Source organism: Podarcis vaucheri (genome assembly GCF_965113315.1).
Source record: "Podarcis vaucheri genome assembly, chromosome: 2".
Classification (NCBI taxonomy): domain Eukaryota; kingdom Metazoa; phylum Chordata; class Lepidosauria; order Squamata; family Lacertidae; genus Podarcis; species Podarcis vaucheri.
In genome coordinates, this window is record NC_138760.1 from 84,643,762 (window position 1) to 84,669,281 (window position 25,520).

Genomic DNA, 25,520 nt, shown 5'->3' on the forward strand with positions numbered 1-25,520 from the left:
TCTTCTCAGTGGTGTTCGTTCTCTCTAATTCAGTAGATTGGTTAGCAGCACCTTTATCCTATATTTAATTGAAAAATACTGTAGCTATCGTGAAATATGGTGCACTTCTGACTGAATAATGTTCTGGACATAATTAAAGCTGAATGCACTGGAACACACAATTTCACAGAAGCTAATCAAAGGGCTGGACCAATGAATTAATGGCAACTAAAGTTGCTAATTTGCAGATTTAAATCTATATTAAAATTAACTTTTCATGCTTGCCGCGATACAAAGACAGAACCAAAGGGACAGTGCTTTAATGAAAAATATCCATCCTTTCCAATATTGATTCATATATTTATTTAAAACACGACTGATTAGATAATGGATAAAACAGGAAATATTTCTAACTGTACCCAGGTTTCCCTATGGATTTCTACACTAGAGATATTTTATTTATATCATTTATTATTTGGAACAGTTTCTAGTCATGCTTCCATGCAAAATTAGATGAAGCCTTTTAGTGAACTTTGCACAATAGACATAGAAGTATTGTGGCTATTGTGCCTAAAATTTGTCCTGGATTTTTTAAAACCATTCTACATCAGAATTTTTTCCGGCTGGCCTGCTGGTTCTTGTTGTACTTGCCTACTTTTGATGTTGCCAAGGGGTGTTTCTGGGCATCCTTTCATTCATTCAAATAATCTCTTCAACGGTCTGTGATGTCCAGCCTTTCTGGATGCAACACCTCCTGAAAACCCCATGACATCTTAGGTACAGTGGTGCCCCGCAAGACGAATGCCTCGCAATACAAAAAACTCGCTAGACGAAAGATTTTTCCGTTCGCGATTTGCCTCGCAAGACGAATTTCCCCTATGGGCTTGCTTCGCAAGACGAAAACGTCTCGCGACTTTTTTTCTTTGACTAAAAACAAAGACATGTTTTGTTTATAAAGTTAATTTATTTTCCCTTAAATTTTTGAACTGCTCTTTACAGTATGTGTGACTTTAAAGAGCAGTTAATAAACTGTTGTTGTACCAAATTTGGCTTTGTTTGGACTTTTTTTGACCATAGGAACGCATTAATTGATTTTCAATGCATTCCTATGGGATTTTGTGCTTCGCAAGACGAAAAATTCGCTAGACGACAAAAATTGCGGAACGAATTAATTTCATCTTGCGGGGCACCACTGTAGTTCCTATTGTGTGCCTAACAGCAGAGGCGCCATCTCCCAAAGTACATTGCAGGGCCTGTATTCAGTCTTAACAATGGGGGGGCCCCTCAAAACCTCCTCTGGTGTCTGCATCTATCTCATGTGTTTTGAACCTGCTACCCTGGCTTTCTGCACTTCAATTTAAACCCAGGGAAGGACATCATGAGGTGGGGCTTTTTCAGATCAGGAAGTTTCATGCAGCCTGGGAGGCTAAGCCTAAACTTATGCCTAGCACAACAGTGATTGGACAAGGAGCTATTTTAGCTGAGGAAAAAGGAAAGGGGAAAGATGGTAAGTTGTCCAGAAGCATGTGATATTAGTTATCAATGTCTAAATGGTCCAAAAAGATGTCTGTGCAGCATCCAAGTTAAGGGGGTGTGGAAACCAGAAAACAATCTTAAAGAAGGAAAGCAGTCTGGCAGACCTCTGGGTACAGAAGGCCTCACAGTGTGAGGCCTTACAGTCAACATTCACCAGAGATTCCAACTAAAATGTGATGGTCTTGGTTGCTTCTTAATTCTGAGTGTTAAGTACATGACTGATGTCTATCACTGAGGGTTGTTATTTGATGCTCTGTATAATTTCCATATACAGTCGTACCTCCTTTTGCGTCCGGGATCCATTCCGGAGCCCCGGACACTCGACAAAAGGGACGCTCGACAAAGTGCTGCTCTGTGCATGTGCGAAGCAACGCTTCTGCGTGTACGTGAGTGGCAAACCCGGAAGTAACCTGTTCTGGTTCTTCCGGGTTTGCTCCGGACGTTGGACGAAATGGACCCTAAACGGGGGCGGACTCAAAACGAGGTACCACTGTACCCAACTATATTTGTTTGCAGGTAAATCCCTTAGTCCATTTTATAGGAAAGCTATGCATGTGTCATTCCGCCATCACTCCCTCATCTTACAGAGTTGGTAGCTGAGTGGGACTCCAGCACTTTGTAGATTCCATACATCATGGGAAATGTGTGAGTATAGGAAATTTACGGTGGATTGTATCAAAAGGCTACAACCCTCTGTGCGACCAAATCCTCAGACTGTGTGTTGCTGTTTTTTAATAGGTGAGAAGGGAGAAAACAGATATCAATTGTGATTAAGTCAAACTATTATTGTTTGCCTAACTTGTCCATTCTCAGAAAACCCTGTTTTAATGAATCAAAGCATCACAAACCAGACAGGAGAATGTCAGATAAATGTAGATGTTATTACAATGTCAAGGGCACATCTCTTTTTATTTTGATAATCTTTTTGTTTGGAACCAACCACAGAGGGCATTCTAAGACCTTGCCAGCTGCATCTTCATTTTCATTTTGAAACACTGGCCACTGGAAGCGTAGACCTGCATGAAACCAGCTTTGGGAGACAGGGATTGCTGATCGCTAATCACTTTTCCTGCAGTGTCAGGAAAAAGTTAACCGTGCTTCTGCTCCAGGTTGACTCTCATGATGCAAGCCTCTTCATTCAGTACAGCTGCCTGCAAACTGTGATATTTGGAGAATGACCATCAGCTTGGCCCTCTGCGGTGAGAGTAATTGCTACCTTTTGCTTCTGTAGATGTTGATGAATGTCAAACCGGCGTACACCGCTGTGGCGAGGGACAGATTTGTCACAATCTACCTGGAGCTTACCGCTGTGATTGCAAGACGGGATATCAGTATGATTCATTCAGCAGGACCTGCAATGGTATGTGTGGCACAGGAGGAGATGATATTGCTGATTGATGAAACATGGACCTCAGGCCAGTGCGCAGTGCTGCCGTTTCCAGCACAATTATTAATTCCATAGCACCAGAACTCAAACAAGATAATAGAATTGCTTCTGAAACCACCTTCACTCGCAGTGAACTGCTTGTCTCTTAATCAGAAGCACTAGTGAGAATATGTTCTAATTTTATTTCAAGTATAATCAATTGATTGGATAAGAACTGAATTAGGAGGATTCCATAGGTGAAAAACCTTTCTGCTGTAAATATATCACAAATTGTGGACCAGAGAGTAGTTCAGTTTCTGACACAAGTATGGTTGGAGGAGAAATTCTATTCAATTCCCATTTAAAGGGAAATCTACTCAAGTCACACTTTCTGAAACAGCATATGAACTGAAATACGGCCATCCTTTGAAACTGGAACTTCTCTGAATTTTGCAATGCAGTTCTCCAGCCAAGTGAGGAGTACAAAAATGAATATACTGGGGTTAAGTGTGCACATAAATAGCATACAAAAATACAATATATCATGTATGTATTCTGGACCCTCCTCATGTCAAATTCTATCCAATTTAATTTTCATTGGGAGGAAAATGTTTGGCAGCTGGATATGAAAATGTGTGCATGCTAGTTGGGGGACAGACGGACAGTGGATACTCTAAAGCTTGTGCACAGTATTTTGAAAGTGCAAATGTGCAATATCTTCTGATATTGCAAGAGTTCCTAACCATCAATCCCAAGAACTGTAGCTCTGTGGTGCGAATAGGGGAGTCTCTTAATAATTCCCAGCACTCTTAACAAGCTACTGTTATCAGGATTCTCTGAGGGAAGTCATGATTGCTTAAAGTGACATAACACTGCTTTAAATGTATAATGCCGATTGAGCCTCTGTTACATCATATGTTAATACAAAGTAGCATACAAAGTTAGGAAAATAAAAAATGAAATCAAAGCAATTAATCAATGCAGTCCTCAACATTTTTCCTATTCTCTCTCTCTCTCTCTCTCGATTTATATTTTTGTTTACTGTGCATTTGTGGCAGACATAAATGAATGCTGGAATTATCCTGGCCGACTCTGTCAACACTCATGTGAAAATACTCCTGGATCCTATCATTGTTCCTGTTCTACTGGCTTTCGCTTGGCATATGATGGGAAGCATTGTGAAGGTATTGGGCTAAACATCTATTTGTTAAATCTTTATTAATTTGAATTTTAAAATATCAAAACACAAGAACATTTAATACAGACACAAAGTGAGAAAATGAAGAAAGAAAGAAAAGAGAAAAAAAGAGAAGGGGAAAAGTAATACTGTAAGTTTCATATATGTAAATGCCATATCATATTTACAAACTCACAAAAAAGAACGAAAACATTACTATGAATTAGCTAAAAAAGGCTTCCAAATATTTTCATTTACTATATCTATTCTTTCCTTTATAATGTTCAGTCTCAAATGAACTTAATTATTTTTGTACTTCCAAACATAATATCATTTCCACCTTTTATTTACATGAATCACTCTAGTTCTGCCAGGAGATTCTTATTCTTACAATAATTTTTTAGATATTCTTTAAATATTCTCCATTCTTTATATACATTCTGTTTTGATTGATCTTTTACTCTTCCTGTCATCTTTGCTAGCTGTAGATATTCTATCATTAGGGCTTGCCACTCTGCTATTGTAGGTATTGCTTCATTTTTCCAATTTCTTGCCACTAATATTCTGGCTGCTGTCGTTGCATACATGAACAATGTTTTTTTTCCCCTATTTCTATTGGCAATATGCCTAGAAGGAGGGTTTCTGGTCTTTTTTAAAAAATTAAATTTAAATATCTTTTTAAGTTCATCATAAATATTGTTCCAGAAGTCTCAGATAACTATGCAGTTCCACCACATATACAAATAAGACCCTATCTCTTTTTTACATCTCCAGCAGATAGGTGATCTATTTTTGTACATTTTTGCCAATCTTGCTGGAGTAAGGTGCCATCCCTCCATAGTCTCTCCCATTGTTCCATTTAAATATTATACCCAAGGTCTTGCACCCATCTCAACATTACTGACTTAACTTCCTTTTCTTTCACTTCCCATTCTAATAGGAGATCGTACATTTGTGAGATATATTTTCATTTTTTTTAATTAGATCTCTTTCAAATATAGATGTTTCTTTTGCAATACCTTCTTTCCTATCCAAATTTAGTCTTTGATTTATCTGAAAATATAGGTGCCAGCTTGTCATATACTTTTTAATTTCCTCATATTTTTTCAGTTGTCTTGTCTTGGTTTTCCTCTAGTAATATTCTATATGTGGCCCATTCACCTTCCATTTTCTTTTCTTTTTTTAACAGCCAAGGCTTCTGTGGATGAGGTCCACAGGGCTATTTTTTGCTCTAAAATTCCCTTAAAATTATCCCAGATCTTATATAATGACTTTCTAATTATATAATTTAGAGAACCCCTAACACTAACCAACACAGATGTGTTAGATCTAGAGGGCCACGATAACTGATATGGGTAGCACGGATACCTGACATATGATAAGGTGAGGATTCACAGGGGTATTTGGCTAAACATCTAAATCTAAACATGTCTAGATTTTGTATGTCCTGATGCCACAAAAAATCCACAGATTCACATGTGCTTGACTGAGATTAATAAATTATTTTTATCTGTGTTGGTGAGCAGATGGTTGCATGAACAAATACTGATGACACCAAACTTGATATTGAATGGGGAGGTTAGGCAGTTGGTTGTGTAAAAACCTATGAAGGCAATGCAAATGTATATCTGAAAGTGCATCCCATTCAAAGCAATACTCTGTATCCTCCCTTGTATATACATTTAGATGTGCCACCAAATCTAGGTTTTATTTGTGCCGCTGATCAAGCAAGTGATTTTGTTGCATTATGTATGTGTTGATCTTCTTAGCTAGATACATAATGAAACGACTGTTATAAGAATTACTTCTACTGTTTTAGACACAGTCAGCTCAATATGACTTTACTTTCCCTTGTTTTGTTAATCATTAAACTTTTCTTCATCAAGCATTTCCATGTGCTCATTGTTATGTGTCATTGTGAATGAAATATGTAAAAAAAGAGAATCCAACCAGCTCAATCAACAACAATTTTAGCTGATGAATCAAATATACCATCATGCTTCAAGATATTTCTGCAACAGTCAATACAAATTTACTGACTGTCAAAAATGGGCCTTTTCTTTAACCTTTCTGCTCTTTGTTTGATAACAGACAATGACTGACATGGCAGTGGCTGGACTGATTAAATGTTATTTCTATACTTCTTATACAGATATCAATGAATGTGACAACAATCCATGCAGTCAAGAATGTGCTAATATATATGGTTCCTATCAGTGTTACTGCAGGCAAGGCTATCAATTAGCAGAAGACGGCCATTCTTGCAAAGGTATGTTTTGAACTTTCCATTGGGATTACTATTGCACGTTCCTACTGGACAGCAACTTTGTTGTCCTCACATGTCTATACATTCTTCTTTTTCCTCAGATATTGATGAATGTGCACAAAGTGCAGGTATTCTGTGCACTTTCCGCTGCATGAATGTGCCTGGAAGCTATCAGTGTGCTTGTCCCGATCAAGGATATACCATGGCAACAAATGGAAGGACTTGTCGAGGTAAGAAGGAGATGGAAGTGCTTCAGATTCTACCTGCTCAGCCATCAGGTCAAACATTCTTATCGCACTGTTTGCTGTTATTACAATTGCAATAAAAATCACAGTTAGTCCAGATATTATTGAGGTTGCACAAGGGGGGAAAAACTTGGAAGGAAAGATAGCATTTGAAGGGCAGGCTCTATTTCTCTTATGTGGTTTGTTTGGGGCAAAAATACAGAAGGCTCTTTTGCTTGTTTTTCAAGTGCAAGGAGGGCTCTCATCACAATACTCCACCAGGTGGAGAGAGTTTGGCAGAGGCGAGAGATCATTTTGGACACCTTCATAGTAGGATAGGATAGCTGCCCTGATCGCTGCCATCCCCAGCACCACTCTCACTCCTGGGACACCACGCCACCCTCCAGTGAGAGCCAGTGTGGTGTAGTGGTTAAGAGCGGTAGTCACGTAATCTGGGAAACCGGGTTCGTGTCTCCGCTCCTCCACATGCAGCTGCTGGGTGACCTTGGGCCAGTCACACTTCTCTGAAGTCTCTCAGCCCCACTCACCTCACAGAGTGTTTGTTGTGGGGGAGGAAGGGAAAGGAGAATGTTAGCCGCTTTGAGACTCCTGAAGGGGAGTGAAAGGCGGGATATCAAATCCAAACTCCTCCTCCTCCTCTTCTTCTTCTTCTTCTTCTTCTTCTTCTTCTTCTTCTTCTTCTTCTCACCAAGCTCCCAGAGCCATTTCAGAGTTGGTGTCCCTTTCAAATATGAGCCAAGCTTGGCTTCCACCCATGATGACTGCTGACGATGTTCAATTATCCAAACTGCAGTGCCCCAGCCTATAGAACTATGAAATCTATAGACTTAGTAGATCTACAGTGCTGGTATTTATAAATGAATAGAATGAGCAGCTAGTTTATTTTTTGTTTCACAGTCATCTTGAATTACAGCAATGTATACAGGTGATAAGAAAATAGCAGTGGTAACCAAGTCCTAATGGTTGCATAGACACACACCACTAGCATTATTCTCATGTCCCAGGAGTGATATCATAAGCCATGTAAATAATACTCTGCTGTCTCTGAAACGAAACACCAGCATTTTTGTTTGATTTTCCTAATACAATTTGATAACAGTGGTAGCATATCAGTGCTTTTGAGATTACAGCATCAAAACTGGTACAAGTCGAAAGCAGCCTAGCTGAGGATCCTTGGATGGATTACTGGCCCAGTCACCTGGATGATATCTTAACCCCAAATTATCCTACTTTTGAAGGCAGAGTAAGATCATCATCATTCTGCCTTTTGAAGGCCATGCATGGGCATAAAAACCAAGCAGGACGCCCGATGGTCATGAACCTGAGTCACGTAGCTGCTTCCCAGATTTTGGGGAGATACTGGCTACATGATTTATCAACGTTGGATTTTCAGCACAGGAAGCCTATTTAAACAATAAGCTCCAAAGATCTTAGACATGAGATGGGTGAGCTCACTTCCACACCATGGGGAGAATGTAGGGAAAAAATATTTTTGTATCGGGGACATATTCGCCTATGAGTCATTCCACCCCCTTCCTTCCATTTCATTCATGGCCTTTTTATAGTTGAGTGAATTCAAGCTGATCTGTTTGAACTGGCATGCTGGAGTTTTATGTTATGGATCATTGTTTTTAAAGCTATGTGGTAAAGCTTCAGACAGCCAAGATGGAGAAGTAAATCTTTTTGCAACATCGGGTTCCATATGGAAACAATTTAACCTTTTCACCTAGTTTTAAGAAACAGTGAGGAGGGGGCTTAATTTACTTTAATTTTCTTTGACTTCCTATTAAATTTTTTGCCCTTTGGGCTTTTAAACCAAGCCATGCTCCACGCAAGAGCAATTTTTGACCCTCCGGGAAGGCTATGGTATTTCTTTAAGAGCCTGCCTCCTGCATGACAACGGGCAAATTTCACCACAGGATTTTGCCACATGGTTTGTCTGTTAACATTTATTTTATTTGCAAACCTCTGAATGCTGTCTAGACATCTGAGAGTTTTCTGTGTGGCTACACACAGTCCTCAGCCACTTTTCCCCCTCCCTCCTTGAACTGGATCCATCGCATCTGGTATCCCATATCTTCGGAACCGCAATTGAACATTTTGTCATCTTATTGTTCAAAAAGCCGTTATTGTGCTCAGTAACAAAAGGAGTCTTTCATTCTGATCTTAAGCACATTTTGTGGAAATAAACTTCTCTGAATGCAGGGGAAATACAGGAAGTCTGCAATCTTTTTTTTAAGCTTAATGCAACTATAAGTGCAGAAGAGGGTTCTGTTGCTGGTTTTGTTTTTTTAGTAACGTGTCCTAATAAGATAATAATCAAGTCCAAATCTGCATATGTTAATTTATCCCTTTATCTTCCTACTTGTATGAAAAAATACTGATTTGGTTCTCCCTTTCCAGTGTTATTGCAGAGTACACAGGTGTACAGGCCAAATATCAACTTAAATATAAGTATCCCAGTAGATACCTACTGAGTGATAGACAAATACTGTCACACACCATTTGCATAGCCTTGCTAAGGGCCAACCAATGAGGTAGGGCTATTGGCTTCATGCTGTGCTTGTGAGCTCCCGCGGGTCTTCCAGCTGGCCACTGCTGGAATCAGGTTGCTAGACTTTAGATGAACCCATGCCAGTGTGATCCAACTGGGCTTTTCTCAAATTCCTATTGCAAAACATACAAAAGTGTAGCACCCAGAGTGTCACCCTGGAGGCTATTTGTGTGCAGAAGTGAAGAGGTTGGCATGGATTCCCCACCACATAACTGCTGTACTGTCCATAACTGTTGTACTGTTGTGTGGAAGAAGCAAAGCTTTGAGTATAAGGCTGAGGTCCTGTGCATGCTCACTTGGTCTTAAGCCTTACTGATCTCAGGAGGTCTGACCACAATAAACATGCACAGCATTCAGATGCCTGAGTCAGCACTCTAAAGCTGCAGTTGTGTGCTCATTTACTTGGGATCAAGCCTGTTTAGATCACTTAGACTTCTCTGTAAGCATGACAGGTTTCCCTACTGGCGGTTAATATTTTCCAAAGAAGCAGATGTACTTGAACCTTAAAAATGGTTACATCAAAGCAAATTTAATGCACTCTCTGCTGCTCTTAGCATAAAGTAGCACAGCAATAGTTCCCATACCTACATGTGAGTGATATTTCTTGCATAGTTTTGGAATAAAGCTGCATCTTGTGATTTGGAATAAGGCTGCAACTACACTGTTTTGTGAATATGTTACGTGATCTTTCTTATGTGTTTCATTCCCAGATATTGATGAATGTGCAATGGGAACCCACAATTGTTCCTCAACCGAATCTTGCTACAATGTTCAGGGCAGCTTCCGGTGTCTTTTGTTTGAGTGCCCAGCGAACTACAGAAAAGTTTCTGAAATGTAAGTCCAATAAGAAAGCCACTAAATCATATGATATTTATAAAGTTCTCCTCAGTACAGTGGTGCCTCACAAGACGAAAAGAATTCGTTCTGTGAGTCTTTTCGTCTTGCGATGTTTTTCGTCTTGCGAAGCATGGTCCGTCGCAACTGCGCCTCTTCAAGCGACTTTAAAAAAAAAACCCAAGACGTTTTCGTCTTGCGAAGCAAGCCCATAGGGAAATTCGTCTAGCGAAGCAACGCAAAAACGGAAAACCCTTTCGTCTAGCGAGTTTTTCGTCTTGCGAGGCATTCGTCTTGCGGGGCACCACTGTAGCTATATCTTAGAGAGTTTGTTTAACCCCTACTGTCCCTGGCCAAAAGCATAAAACAGATGCAAAAAGATATGAATGAGAGAGTTTGGGGTATACTTTGGACCCCTCCTCTTGAAAGCTCTCGTACCAAAATGTTTGCCTACAAACATTTCATCCTGACCTAATTTAATTTTAATTACTTTTACAGTGTGCAGAAGTGTGGTAATTGGCACTAGTTGACACAAGAATGGAAACAGAAGAAAATAATGACTTTTTAAAAAGGGGATTCCAGAGCCTCCTTTCAAAAGGAAAATCACCATTAACTGCAGATAATAAGATAATAAAATTAGTTTTTACGGGACCAATTTCTTTTAATTGCAATTTTTTTCAACAGCTCAGTGGTTTGCTGGTAGTTTGATTTCTTTTTTTAAAAAACTGTATATCCTGAATTCTCCCCCCCCCCAAAAAAAAAATCAAAGTGGCTTACAACACTAAAATATACAAACATAAATTGCATTAAACGTCCATCAGAACATACCAATATTATTAAAACAAAAATTGAAAATCACCAAAAACAGTAAATTGTTTACTCCACACCCAAATTATGAACTCTGACAATCAAGGCAGGCCTAGTCCCTCATCTCTCTGGAGCGGGGGGGGGGGGGCGTGCTGCAAGGGAAGGGAGAATGGGCAATCATGATCTCTCCCTCTCTGCCACCAATGGATTTTCTACAATAGAGCAGAGTTGAAAAACCATGTCGTAACAGTATAGGAAGAGGTCTGTTAGATCTAGTCCAGAACACTGTTCTTGCAGTGGCTAACCCAATGCCTATGGGAAGCCATGGCAGCATAATGTCAAGGTGTTTCCCTGGCAGAAGTGCATCCACTACAGTCATCTGGAGGTTCTGCTTGAGAATTTGCAGAGCTGTCAGGCTTGTGGGTCCTGGGACATTTGAGGTGTCTTAGCATAAGGCAGCTCTTTATCCTCGATCTGTACTGCTTTAAATGAAAGCAGAAAAGGCACTCCTGGGCTGCCTTTGTAAGCATGACTCTCTGGGATTTTGTATATAGCCTGATCAGAGCACTGCACTTTGATGGTTCACAGATTCCTTTTGCAGGCAAACGGCACAGTACGATTTTGTCTGTTTTCCTCTATGTGCTCATTGTGGTGCTTCCAGAGGGGGCTTTCAGGGTTCATGATCTTTTGATACTTGGCTGTTATGCTGACAATTGCATCAGTGTAAAGAGTGTTGTAAAAGAAGAGCGAGCAGCTGTTAATTGCACAGTCAAAGTTTGCAGCTCTGTGGTGCATCTGCCTAACACATGAGAGAGGTTTTTCTGGGACTTTGCAAATTGCCCAGATGTGTATCTTTTCGAATCACAGTTTCTGCAGTGCTAACTATTTCCCTTTTCTCCTCTCTCTCTCAGGAGATGTGAGCGTATCAACTGCTTTAACTATGTGGACTGCCAAAACACTCCTTTGCGAATTACTTACTATCAGCTTAACTTCCAAACTAACATTGTCATCCCTGCGCATATTTTCCGAATTGGTCCCTCGCCTGCTTATGCTGGAGACAACATAATCCTCACAATCAACAAAGGAAATGAAGAGAACTACTTCAGCACCAGGAAGCTTAATTCCTACACAGGCATTGTCTACCTTCAGCGGCAAGTGAAGGAACCCAAAGACTTTTTGTTAGATGTTGAAATGAAGCTTTGGCGTCAAGGAACCTACACGACCTTCCTGGCTAAAATTTACATCTTTATCTCTTCTCATGCCTACTGAGGCATATGTACTCTAATGGGAGTTTATTGGTGCTATCGCCTTTGTGTTTTCTACCAAAGCTTATTATGATGCCTAGTTATAGATTTTTTAAATAATAATCATTTCCCCCCTTATTATTTTTCTAAAAACATCTTTGTTTTTTGTAAAATTAACTTAAAACGCATAACCCGTTTCTCTTATAACTCTGGATTTTTAACTGAGCAGAAGAAGGCATTGTGGTTTAAAGCAAGTATATATGTACAGTATTTACGTGATGCTCTAAAATCTTCTATTGGTATTGCACCAGTGACAACTTCAGAATGAGTTGCTGGGGGGGAGACAATCTATCCAAACTTAAGCACTTAAAGGTCCTGTTGATTTCCCAGAGAAGTAATCATGTGGCCACTGAAATTAGTTTGACTTTGTGCTTAAATACAGTTGGATTGGGCTGGTTGGCAGGCAGGACGTCAGTCCCTGCCCATGGCAATGTCTGATGGAAGTGATCTCTTTACACCTGCTGAGCTTCTTCCGGTGCAGCTTTTAAAAAGCCCTTAAAGTCTCTTTAATGTATTTACACTTATTTACATGTAATATACAAAGAGAGTTCACTATGCTTGGACTGTGTAGCAAAAAAATGCTGCATTCTGACATGCCAGCAAATCAGATGGGGACATGTTAGTCTCGCACCTCCTCATGCAATTGCCTGCTCAGTAACTTTAGCTGCCTCGTTCTCTTCCTCCAGGCAGGAGGAAGACAAAAGGTTAATATGAGAACTAATGCACATCACAGCAAGCTCTCCTTATAGAGTTACATGCATTTTCAGCTTTGGAGGACAAGAGGTAGAAATCCAAAGGGTTGGATGAAATCCAGCCTCCTTAGGCACTTGGGTCTTGTCCAGTGTCCAGGAAGCTTGAACATTTTTTGGGTGGGAGGGGAATCGGGTCAAATCCAATGTTCATCATACTCAGAATAACCCACTGAAATCAATGAACTTAACCCTAAGTCCATGGATTTCATTGGATGTGCGCTGAGTGTGACAACAGCAAAATTGTAACCATGTCTACTCCGAAATAAATCCTATTGAATGAAATGAGAATTGCTCCCAGGCAATGCTTTCATGCATTCTCTTATGGTGCCATGGAATTACACCTTCTGGTATATCAGAGATACTGCACCAGTAGTGCCAGATCAGTGCCACACTTTACATGGGAATTGCAATTGCTGAGGGCAAACCACCCACATCATGGGAAATACATATAGCCAGTGTCAGCACACTGTACTCTCAGGCAAATGCTGCAGGCCTGTTGCTTCTGATCTCTGCCTCTTCATTGGGCTGGGTATGAATTTTTCTTCTCCTTGGTCCCGCATGCCATACAGCCACAGCAAATCAGCAAGGGATATAGCCTTTCAATCCACAGGTGAGCAGCATGTGGCCACCTCCTATATAGATAGGCCCATCCTCTTTCTCTCTGCAGTGGAGAAAAGATTAGTGTTGCTGCACTGCTATTTACAGCATGGGGAAATTGAAGCCCACTGAAACCTGGAGCCAGTGTTTACATGTCTGAGGACTCAAATTGTACATCCTGTGACTATGCAGCAATCACGTTTGCTATGTGGGGCAGTTTTTAAATGTGCGAGCTGTGGTGCTAGAGTAGGAGTGGGGAACCTCTGGCCTCCCAGATGTTCCTGGGCTGCAGCTCCCATTAGCCCTAGCAAGCATTGTCAATGGCCAGAGATCATGGGAGCTGTAGTTCAGCATCATCTGGAGGGCCAAGGATTCCACACTTCTATATTAGGTAACATTCAGGCTGACATCATATACACAATTGCCTGGAATCAATGGGATTTACTTCTTATTAGACATGCATAGTGCTGTCAGTCACTTACTATTAGACGTCTTTTCTTTTTTGTCCTCATAATTTATGTTTACTTATCTGCAAACACAGGTCCCTTAACGAAAGAACACAATTTGGGTGGAAGTTAATCCATGCTTACACTTAAACAAAGCCGAATAATTTTCAGATCCAGTGGAAGAGAGAGATGTGTTGTGCTTTCTTGCTGAAATTGACATTGCAGTTTGCATTACTTGCCTGGTTTTGTATTTAAATTCAGTACTGAAGGTGCCCATTCTTTTTGGGGTGCATACAAGATGTATTATATTTTTTAAGGACATGCCAAAGATGAAGCATGACAGACCAAAGATGCAAAACCGTTGTTAACACCTTATTGAATGTCATGGCTATCCAATTAGAATGTTAAGATAAAACTTGAAATAGATCAGATTTATTTTCTGCTTTTCTGGCCTAAATGACATGGCAGAAGTAGGAATCTAGTTAATTTGGCAGCTTGAATAAACCATATACTATACCAATAGGACAATGCAAGGTTTAAATTCTTTTCAAGTTCTCTTATTTTATAGAAAACTGGATAAGGCCCAAATCAAGCAGCCATGTGTACTGATGAGTAGTTTAATCAAAATAATCTTAAAAAGTTTTTTTGCAAGTGAATAGCAGAATTTTAAAATAAATATGGTGTGGTGTTATTGTTTTTTTTAAAAAAGATAGAACAGTCTAGTGCAAATCTTTTACTTAATTTTTTTAGCACAGCTATACATAAATAACATATGAAATGTTGTTGATCAAAACCATAACTGCAACATGTAGATTTTTTTGTGATATGGTTTAATCCTTTCCTTATATCGTAGTGGATCTTATTTTGTATATAAAACAAGGAAGAAGCCAAGCCTTAGGGCCTTTTTATACAGTAGTATAAAAAGTATTATAAAATGCTGCAGTATTATGACATGTAAAATACTAATGTGTACTGTGGATTAAACATGTAAATGCTTTTTATGTTTAGCAGGAGCGAGGGGAGAGGGGAAAGATGTGCTGTCATCAGATTCATTGAATGTTGTCTTCCCTGCTATTTCTGTTGAGATTTCAGTCCATAGTAAAGCATAAGTATGGTTTTAGCTAATGCTATACATAGTTGTGCTTCTATAAATTCTTTTCTTGGTCTCTTAGTGCATATTTGCTTCCATTCTAATAAACAGACTCTTAGAGCTGAAAGTGGAATTGCTAGGTACTAACCTGGAGACTTTTGCTGTCACTCCAAATAGCTTATTGGTAGAAAATGCAGCAGGAATGTCTCCCACCACAATTCTCTGGTCATTTCTTCATCCATCTGTCTCAGTGAACCTGTTGGTTCCTGAAACTAGATTTTTCCTTCCCAGAGCAATGGGAAAGGGATCACTGGACACATGGGGAAGGAGAGAGCGTCGAGGAACTCTAATTACTAGGAACTAGGAAACCTTACTTAGAAGGGTATAGGAACATAGGAAGCTGGCATTATCCTGAGCCAGATCATTGATCCGTCTAGTTCAGTATTGTCCACCCTGACAGGCAGAGTGTCTCCCAGCCCTACTTAGAGATGCCAGGAGTTGAACCTGAAAGCCTTCTGCATGTAAAACAGATGTTCTACCACTGAATTACAGCCCTTCCCCCAGAAAGGCATCTCACTACACCACTCAAAGGCTATCCATATACAGTGGAACCTCAGTTTTCAAACGCCTCTGTTGACAAACATTTCGCCTTTCGAATGCCAAAAGCCCAGAAGTAGCTGCTCTGGTTTCTGAACGATTTTCGGAAGCCAAACATGCCACATGGCTTCTGTTTCGAGTTTCCCTATGATATTGAAGCTTCCACTTTCAGTTTTTGGTTTTCGAACGTTTCGGAAGTCAAACGGTCTTCTGGAACAGATTACGTTCAAAAACCAAGATTCTACTGTTATCATATATCATAGCAGAGTTGCAGAAGATCATGTGATACAAGCAGATTAACTACAGAAAATGTGTCTTGGGTATAAACAGCCTCAGACCTAACAACTACACATTTCCTACTGCACAGCATCTTGAGAAATGAGCAATAAAAGAGCAGGTGGAAATAGGTTTACTAGAGAAGTTCTCAAATTCCACCAGAGATGGCAGGGTAGGGCTGTAGCTTCAACTGCGGAGGAATCACATTGGAACAGACTGGAAGCCTATTTGATTCAGTTATGGTCCCAGAGTCCAGTAAATTAAAAGTCAAAAGTGTCCCAAACTATGGCATGAATTCCATAAGTAATGTGGAATGGTCTGCCCATCTCCAAGGCATATGCAGTACAATTAAGCACATCTTTCTGCAGGGAAGAGGAGCAGGGCAGTATGCAGTTATGAGACCTGAAAGCTTTTTTAAAAGCTCTGTGCAATAAACACATGATGGAGCGGTGGAGTTCTCCTTGCCCCGGCAGGGCACATCAAGAAACCATGAAACCCAGCATTTTCAATCAACATTAGCATTTGATTGAGTATAAATGCCATTCAAGCTCCACTGGTCTGTCCTGTCAGAGAAATAATGGACAAGCAATTTGTAATGTAGAGACCTTCCGCTGACTAGAAGCAACCGCAGTCAATCATTTTGTTAAGTCACTGGCAGGCAGTTTCCAATGACGACTCTTCATTTTCTAACAGAGGTAATTGATAAAGTCCAGTGTGAGAGTGGGGTCCCAAACAGACTCTTCTGCAAAGACTTTCTTTGGCATACCCACTCTCCTTTTCCCAACATTGAAAGCACCATTTTAGCTTTTGTGGAAACGCTAGAGCATTTTCTCCTCTAATTGAAGAGGAATCTCTGCAGACATGGCTACTATTGTCGGCTGAAGCGAGTCCCAAGATTACAATGTAACCTTGATATCCCAGTGGGCAGATCAGAATGTTACGGCTTTCATGTTATTTTACAGCTAAAATTTCAATGTCAACATTGGTTTAACAAAGGCATCAAGCGTCTTTACTCTAGCCACCTTAACAATGCAATCCTATACATGTCTACACTGAAGTAAATTCTATAGGTCTGACATCCAAGAAACTGTATGTAGGATTGCAAACTGAGGATCTTGCTCACTTTAGGAGCCTTTGTTTTATGCTGTAACCAAATGGGTTTAATTGATTAACTGAATGAATGAATGAATGAATGAATGATTATCAGCAGCTGACAGCCATTTTATAGTTAGACAGTTCCTCTGACTGTGGTGTGTGATGTATCCTTGAAGTCAGTATAATGTAATTTATGCCAATTTCAAAGTTCTTTCATAGAGCCACATGAGAGTGTAAATGTGAATTTGACTCACTAGTCTTGCTAGATACTCAAAAGCTTTAAGGAAGTTTGAAATTGGCTTTAGCTTTACCTTAAAATAATCCCAGATTAAGTTGCTTTGAAGGAAGCTACTGCCAAAGTGATAAACGGGCAATGGTTGCACTCCATCAATGATGAAAGCTTTTAATAAATTTGGACAATCTAAGAAAATGTTTAAGGCTCACTTCCCTATCCGTCTTCTCAGAACTATTCAAATGCTCAAAAGAATGTGAGGGAGCTTAAACTGAGGATGCTGAAGAAGCTGTCCTCACCTCCAATATCCACATGCAGCAGGTATGAGGTGTTAGGAGATGGGTAGTCCCTCTGGTGGGGGACGTATCATACTCTTTCTGGGGTAGTTTGCTCACTTTTGGTCCCCACCCTGCACTCAGCTCTCACTTGTGACTCCTAGAAGCTGTTAGCATGTGTCAGCAGCCACATTCTGGAAGCAGCTTTGACTGACTGGCTAAACCAGGTGAGCGTAGCTGATGGGTCTCAAAAGTAAAGTAAACCTCAGGTTCATATTGTCTGTGTGTACCAGTTGGCTTTTTGATGAAAGCAGCTTCAAAGCTAAGGAAATGATATTTTATTTGCATTATATTAGTGCCATTGCAACAGAGGGAGAGAAGAGAAGCTAAGGAAAGCAGGCCCACTCTACCAACTCTGCTGAAACACCAGCTCCTTGTGGCTCCTCTTTTCTCTGAACTGCTTCCACCCCAGCTGGTTATTATGAAACTCCTGTGACTGGAATAAAGGGTGCCTGAGTTTTCTTCCCTCCCCCCTCTGCAGCCCCCCTCCTCTAATTCTTTTTGTTTCATTTCCTCACATTTTTATTGATCTCATTTAAGATGCTTTGGGAGTCTGGACAGCTCAAAAGCAAGGCAAAAAATAAATAAATGTTAGCTTTAACCTAGCTTTTAAAATTAATATAGTTAACCTAGTTTAACATAGTTTTAAATACAGAACAATTGCTGCAACACCAAATAAATTAGAAGAATATCTTGCAAACTTTTTACCTTCAGAAAAGAAAATTCTCCACATAGACATATTTACCAAGTAAGCCCTCAGCATATATCACAAGACCCCTTGTTGTTGCAAAAGATTCTGGGAAATAGTCTCAGTTATGCACATAGTTCACTTTGGGCTTTTTGAGCAATCCTAGTTATTTTGGCTGCTTCGAGTCTTGTTGCTGCTTCTTGATTTACGTAAAAGGTAAAGGTAAAGGACCCCTGGACGGTTAAGTCCAGTTAAAGGTGACTATAGGGTATGACACTCATCTTGTTTTCAGGCCTAGTGAGCTGGCATTTGTCCACATACAGCTTTCCGGGTCATGTGACCAGGATGACTAAACTGCTTCTGGCACAACGGGACACCATGACGGAAGCCAGAGCACACGGAAACGTCATTTAGCTTCCTGCCACAGTGGTACCTATTTATGTACTTGCACTGGCGTGCTTTCGAACTTCTAGGTTGGCAGGAGCAGGGACAGAAGAACGGGAACTCACCCCATTGTGGGGATTCGAACTGCCAACCTTCCAATCGGCAAGCCCAAGAGGCTCAGTGGTTTACACCACAGTGCCATCCATGTCTTTATGTAGTAATTGGTAATTTCAGAGTCAAGCATTCTCTTCAGTTATGGGCTGGAGTTAAGACTCCACCCTTTAGCTTGTTCTTGTGTGTACTCTCACTTTCTTATGCAGCTGTGTGCTAGCCTGTTCATCAACAAACAACCTGTTGTTCTGCAGCAACTTTGTTTAATGTTAAATAAGTAAGAACTTTACAGCAGCAACAAGTAAATTAATATCATATTATCCTATGGTATATGCCACATGATTTATGTGCTTTATGTGTTTTTATCTTATACTGGTTTGTTGTAATTGAGAGAATGAGTATGTGTATCCACTACTTCTACCGTTGCCCTATTGCCTGTTTAGCATGCTGTATGTATGCATGTGCTTTTACCTTACCTTATGGCCGTAGTAACGATTCTTCTTCTCCTATGGGAAAATCGAGAGATTTAATTCAGAAACAGTGGAATGGCAGCAATATGTGGAAAGACTGGACCACTATTTTCATGCTAATGAAATCACTGAGGGTGAGAAACAAAAGGCAACAATGCTGATGGTTTCTGGCAGTGAAGCTTACTCCCTTTTTACAACTTTAGTGCAAACCACAAAAGCCAGGGGACAAAAGTTTAGCAACCACAAAAGCCAGGGGACAAAAGTTTAGCAGAGTTGCACAATATCTTGTCTGACCACTATATTCCAAGGCCAAGCATAACGTTTTGAATGCCATTTTAGGAGGAGGAAGGAAGGTGAATGTATACTGCTGGTCGCAAAAAGCTTGCCGAACGCTGTTCTTTTGCAAATGTTCTGGAGCGCGGAGTTGGTGATATTAAAATTCAAAATCAATGACTGACCTGGGACAAAGCTTTAAAGGGGGTGACAGCCATGGAAGCAGCAGTGAGAAATCTACAGGATATGGAACTTAACAATAAGGACAAAATACAGACAAAATGAGTCAATAAATCCAAGCGCACAGCCCACAGGAGAAGCCTAGAGATCTGGAGATGCGTTGTCATTGCGGAGGAATGCATTCATCCTCTGTAAACACAGAATGTCTTGGTGCCACAAATGCAGAAAAATTGGGCATTTAGCAAGAAATTGCAAGAGGAGCTATTTAGTTGGACAACCAAGTCAGGCCAAGGAATGGGCAAGAAAATAAGGGAAGAGAAAGCAGATCAAAGGGTTCACAATATGCAGCTGAGGGGGTGGAGAGAGAAAGTGGAGCCTACAATTCCACAATCATCTAGTAGGCATGGAATTAGATGCAGGAGATTCTGTTACAGTAGCCAGTGAAGAGACTTACCAACAATGTAAAGGAGACCTAGGACTATTGGCCAAGACAAGGGTGAATAATAATAACAATAACAATAATAACAACAGCAACAGCAACAACAACAAATTATTATTATTATTATTTGTCAGGGGTTCAGGAGCAGAGGCAAGGGCAAGGGAGGAAACAGAGAGCGAGGGGGAGGAGGCAGAGGAAAAGATGAGTGATGACGACGACCCGAGATCTCCGAGTCTTTCCAGTGAATCAGAAGATTCACAGAAAGGAGCACCAGTGGCCAGGGCAAGGGGGGAGCCTAGGGGGACACCCCAGGGAGATAGAGCCAGAGGGGACTCAGAGGAGAGCAGTTGGAAATCGGGACCAGCGTCACCGCCAGAGAGCAGGGAAAAGGAAGAGAGCCAGGGATCAAGCGCTGGCAGCTCACAACAGGGGGGAGGGCATGAGTCAGGAGTGGCCACACCTCCATCGGGGAGCGAAGAAACGGTCAGACGGAAAGTGGAAAGTTGGGCGCGCGCGCCAAGTTCAAATGCACAGGGAAGTGACGCAGTAGGCAGCCCTGAAAGAGAGCCAGGTCCTAAAGCCCGGCGCAAGGAGACAGGAGAGTCCGGGGGGTCGGCGTCAGAAGAATCCAGGAAGGAAGAGACCCCGGGGGGCAGAGGGACCCAGAGGAGAACAGTCAGGCGGAAAAGGTGGAGCAGGGCTAGGGTATTAAGTTGGTGCGCAAGGGGCGGAGACTCAGACGGGACTTCGCCGATCTAGCCATTAGACGTAGAGTTGCACGCAGCAGCTTGAGAATGGAAAATGTAACTCAATAAAGACTTTTACTAAATGATCGCTGGCTAGCGTGATCCTCTGTGAGCTAGGATCTGGAAGCAGCTCTGACAGTAAGTCCCGTCTCATTAATTGTGGGCATCTACAGCCTCGAGGAGAGGAGAGAAGCAGGTGCCTACTAGCGAGCTCACGAACGGCAGACGACATGACGGCTGAGCAGCAGATAGCGGAACTCAGAGAAGCAGTGTCACAACTGAATGCCGAGGCTCTCGCATCCAGGAAGAGAGAGGAGGAGGCAGCTGCCGCCTGCAGGGATCTCCAGATCAGGTTGGACATGCTTACTAAGCAAGGGCAACTGACACCCAAACAGGAGGGAATTGGGTTGGCGAGACGAACAGGCGGTCTGGTCTCTCACTTCGATGGGAATCTGCAACAGTACCCCAACTTTAGAGCAGATGTAATGTGTGCACTGCAACTGCTGAAAAGAGACTTTAGAGATGAGCAAGAAAAAGTGGGATTCATCATGTCTCATTTGCATGGAGATGCCAAAGCATGGCTGCGCAATTTGTGGAGGGATGGGGATCCGGCGCTCCAAAACGCGGATGCCTTTATTAAAGCGATGGATGGATGTTTCTTATCAAGTATTGACGTGGATCTTGCTCGGCAGCAGATACATGGATTGAAACAAGGGAGGGCCAGCGTAAGGCAGTATCATGCACGCTTTTTCGCCTTGGTCAGTGCCCTGGAATGGGACAGAGATTCGGCTCCGGTAAGAGACCTGTTTTGGGAGGGATTGCACAGCTCGGTTAAAGATGAAATTGCGAGGGGGGAGAGACCCCGGACCACGCAGGAGATCGTTCAGAGGGCGCTGGCGGTGGGGGTGCGGCTGGAAGAACGTCCGTGGAGCAGGGACGAAGGGCACAGCGGGCGCGAACCAGCCAGGGGCTCCTCCTTCCTTCCCAGAGAAGCAGCGCGTGCGCAATCCACGCCTCCAACAGGGGGAGGGGTGGAACCGATGGAGGTTGGGAGTGCAAGGGCTCAGTCAGCAGCCAGAGCCCTAGCACCGGCAGCAGTGAAAGCGAAGCCTCCTAGAGGGAACAGGAAGTGTTATATCTGCGAGGATCCAGGGCATATGGCGAAAGAGTGTCCCCGGAGGCTCCACAAGCACACTGCAGCCTCAGCAATGGTGACTGCAGCAACGCAGCAAGGAGAACCACAGCAGGGAAACGACGATGTCTGGCTGGAGGAAGAGGCACTGGGGCCCAGCCAGACGTGTCAGTGAAGCAGTCCCCAGGGATTTTACCGCCCATGGACCCCCTCCCGCCCAAGCCAGTAGTGAGGCTCACCGCATCGCTCCAGCTACCCAATGGAATCACCATGGACGTGCCAATCACCGTCGACTCGGGAAGCAATGCAGACTTCATAGGGCAGGACTTTGTCGACCGGCACGCTATACAGTTGCTGCCTGCCACGCTGCCCCTGCAGGTTGTCACGGTGGATGGCAGGGAGCTGCTAGGGGGGCAAGTGGTGAAGCAGACGCCACCTATGGTGCTGCGGCTTGGAAATCACAGGGAAATCATCAGCTTCAACGTCACTCAACTGTCGGACACGCCTATTGTATTGGGCATGAGTTGGCTGGACAAGCACAGCCCGACGCTGGCTTGGTACCAGAGGCAGCTGACCTTCGGCTCTTCCTTTTGTGCTGAACACTGCATCATGCCCCGGCAGGAAGGGGAGCAAGAGGAGTCACAGCTGTTGCTAGGCACGCTGCAAGCGATTCCCCACAAGTACGCAGAATTTTTGGAGGTTTTCTGCGAGAAGGAGGCAGACAGGCTACCCCCCCACAGACCATATGACTGCAAAATTGACCTGCTGCCGGGGGCGGCGCTGCCTAAAGGGAAGCTGTATTCCATGTCTGAGGACGAACTGCAGGAACTCAAAGAGTTCATAGATCATAATTTGGAGCGCGGTTTCATCCGGGAGTCCAAGGCAGCGGGGGGCAGTCCTGTATTCTTTGTTAAGAAGCGGGACACGCCCCAAAAAAGGCTGGTCGTGGACTATCACATCTTAAACAGTGTGACCAAGCCATCGGACTTCCCCATGCCCCGAATCGACGACCTCCTCGCAAAGGTACGGAAGGGCCGAGTGTTCACCAAGTTAGACCTGCGGGGGGCGTACAACCTCATTCGCATGCGGGAGGGAGATGAGTGGAAGACAGCCATGTTCACGCCACTGGGCACCTACGAGTATAGAGTTATGCCTTTTGGATTGCAAAATGGCTCCCACGCTTTTCAAGCGTTCATGCATCACGTGTTGGCGGGGCTACTCTACAAGACGTGCGTCTGTTTCTTAGATGACATCCTGATCTTTTCGGAATCGCAGCAGGAGCATGACAGACACGTCAAGGAAGTGCTGACCAGGCTGCAGCAGCATAGGCTCTACGCCAAGCTGGAGAAGTGCCAGTTCGACGTGACGGAGGTGGATTTTCTGGGCTACAAGTTGTCTGACAAGGGGCTCGCCATGGACAGCGCCAAGGTTCGAGCGGTGTTGGATTGGAAAAGCCCGCGCAACCGGAAGGAGGTCCAACGATTTGTCGGCTTCGCGAATTTCTATCGCAAGTTCATCAAAGGCTTCGCTATGCAGACAGCGGCCATCACGGACACGCTTAGCTCCAAGAAAAAGAAGTTCATCTGGACAGAGCAGGCGGAGCGGTCCTTTCAGGCACTCAAACGTCTCTTCGCGTCGGAAGAGCAGCTGCTGCATGTCGACCCCAGCAGGCCGATGAGGGTCGAGACAGACGCCTCGGACAGAGCCGTGGGAGCAGTCCTGCTGCAGAGAGACCCGCAGGGGGTTTGGCGGCCGGGGGCGTTTTACTCCAGGAAGCTCAGCAAGTCCGAACAGAACTACACCATCTGGGACAGGGAGTTGCTGGCCATTCATGCAGCATTCAAAGCGTGGAGGCACTTCCTGATCGGCGCCAAGCACGCGGTGCAGGTCTGCACGGACCACAAGAATCTGGAGAACTGGCGCACGGCACAGTTCCTGAACCAGAGGCAGATACGTTGGGCTGAGTTCTTTGCGAACTTCGACTTCCGAATAGAGTATGTCCCGGGGGACACCAACATCATGGCGGACGCGCTCTCCCGTAAGCCACAGTATCTGGAGGACGCCACGCCAGCGGCCGCCATGCACATCTTCGCACCAACAGTGTGGGCGTGCGCTGCGGCGACAGTGGACCTGGAGGCGGTGCGACGAGCGTTGCAGAATGACTCCTTCGCGCAAGCAAAGATGGCAGAGATGCAAAGGGGCACGGCAGCGACCGACGGGTTCCAGCTGAGAGATGGATTGCTCATCCGTAAAGGGGCCATCTACGTGCCGGGAGACGAACTTCGCGCCAAGGTACTGCATCAGCTGCACGACGCGCCCACTGCCGGGCACTTTGGCAAGGAGAAGACGGTGGAATTAGTCGCCAGGGATTTCTGGTGGCCCGGAATGAGAGGGGAGGTCGCGGACTACGTGGCGAGGTGCGACACCTGCCAGAGGGCCAAACCAGTGCACAGACCGCCGGCCGGACTGTTGGAACCGCTGCAAACTCCGGTCGAACCATGGGAGAGAGTCGCCCTGGACTTCGTCACGGATCTGCCCAGCTCGGGGGGCAAGACGGCCGTGCTGGTGGTGGTGGACTTGTTCTCCAAGATGGCACATTTCATCCCGTGTGCGAAGGTGGCCACGGCGGAACAAACCGCCAAACTGTTCATAGACCACGTGTTCAAGGTTCACGGTCTGCCACGGTCTATTCTGTCCGACCGCGGGCGGCAGTTCATCTCGAATTTCTGGCAGAAGCTGATGGGCTTCCTAAACGTCAAGATCAACCTGGCGTCAGCGAGACACCCGCAGACCAACGGGCAAGCGGAGCGGGTCAATGCCATCATGCAGCAGTACCTGAGATGCTATGCGAATCAACAGCCTGCGACGTGGGTGGATTACCTGCCGCTCGCCGAGTTCGCCTACAACAACACGAAGCACGTGTCCACGGGGGTCACGCCGTTCTTCGCCAACAACGGGAGGCACCCCAGAACCTTCCCGGGACTGGAAAGAATGGTGGAGGGGGAGCCGCAGACAGCAGATGCGTTCGCGTCAGAGTTGCAGGAGGTCCACGATCAGCTGCGGCGGCACCTGGAGCTGGCCAAACACGCATACAAGGTGCAGGCAGACAAACACAGAAGGGTTGGTGAAGAGATCCATGTGGGAGACTGGGTCTGGTTAGCAGCCCACGCAGTGCCGGCCAGGTCGTTGGCCAAGAAGAAACTAGGGCATAAGCAACTGGGGCCCTACCAAGTCGAAGAGCAGGTCAACCCGGTGGCTTTCAGGCTGGCGCTTCCGGAGGGTTCCAGAATGCATCCGGTGTTCCACAGATCGGTGCTCACTCCCTACAAGGCACCGCACAGGTTTCAGGAACCCGGAACGGCGCCGAGTCCGCTCAGGGAAAGAACCGGGCACGCGGGGGTGGCACAGGAGGAGCGCATCAACGAAGTCACGGAAATTTTGGACTCCAGGTGGGGGGAAGAGGGAGTAGAATACCTTCTCGCCAAGGAGGGCACCCCGGCCAGTGCGAACAGCTGGGTGCCGGGCTACGCCTTGGATGAACCTCTGCTCAAGGACGAGTTTCATGCCCTCTTCCCGCATAGACCAATGCCAGCAGACCTTTTCGACGAC

General features: G+C 43.9%; 1 protein-coding gene across 1 annotated transcript in view; it reads left to right on the forward strand.

Moving 5' to 3' along the window:
* The window catches only part of FBLN2 (fibulin 2), a 115,379-nt gene extending 100,345 nt beyond the window's left edge, over nucleotides 1-15,034 (forward strand). The window contains 6 exon segments of the mRNA XM_082211854.1: nucleotides 2,747-2,875; nucleotides 3,940-4,065; nucleotides 6,211-6,327; nucleotides 6,426-6,554; nucleotides 9,834-9,957; nucleotides 11,676-15,034. Of these exon segments, the coding sequence (XP_082067980.1) occupies nucleotides 2,747-2,875; nucleotides 3,940-4,065; nucleotides 6,211-6,327; nucleotides 6,426-6,554; nucleotides 9,834-9,957; nucleotides 11,676-12,033 (983 nt within the window). The 3' untranslated portion in view covers nucleotides 12,034-15,034.
* Nucleotides 15,035-25,520: the final 10,486 nt, after the last annotated feature.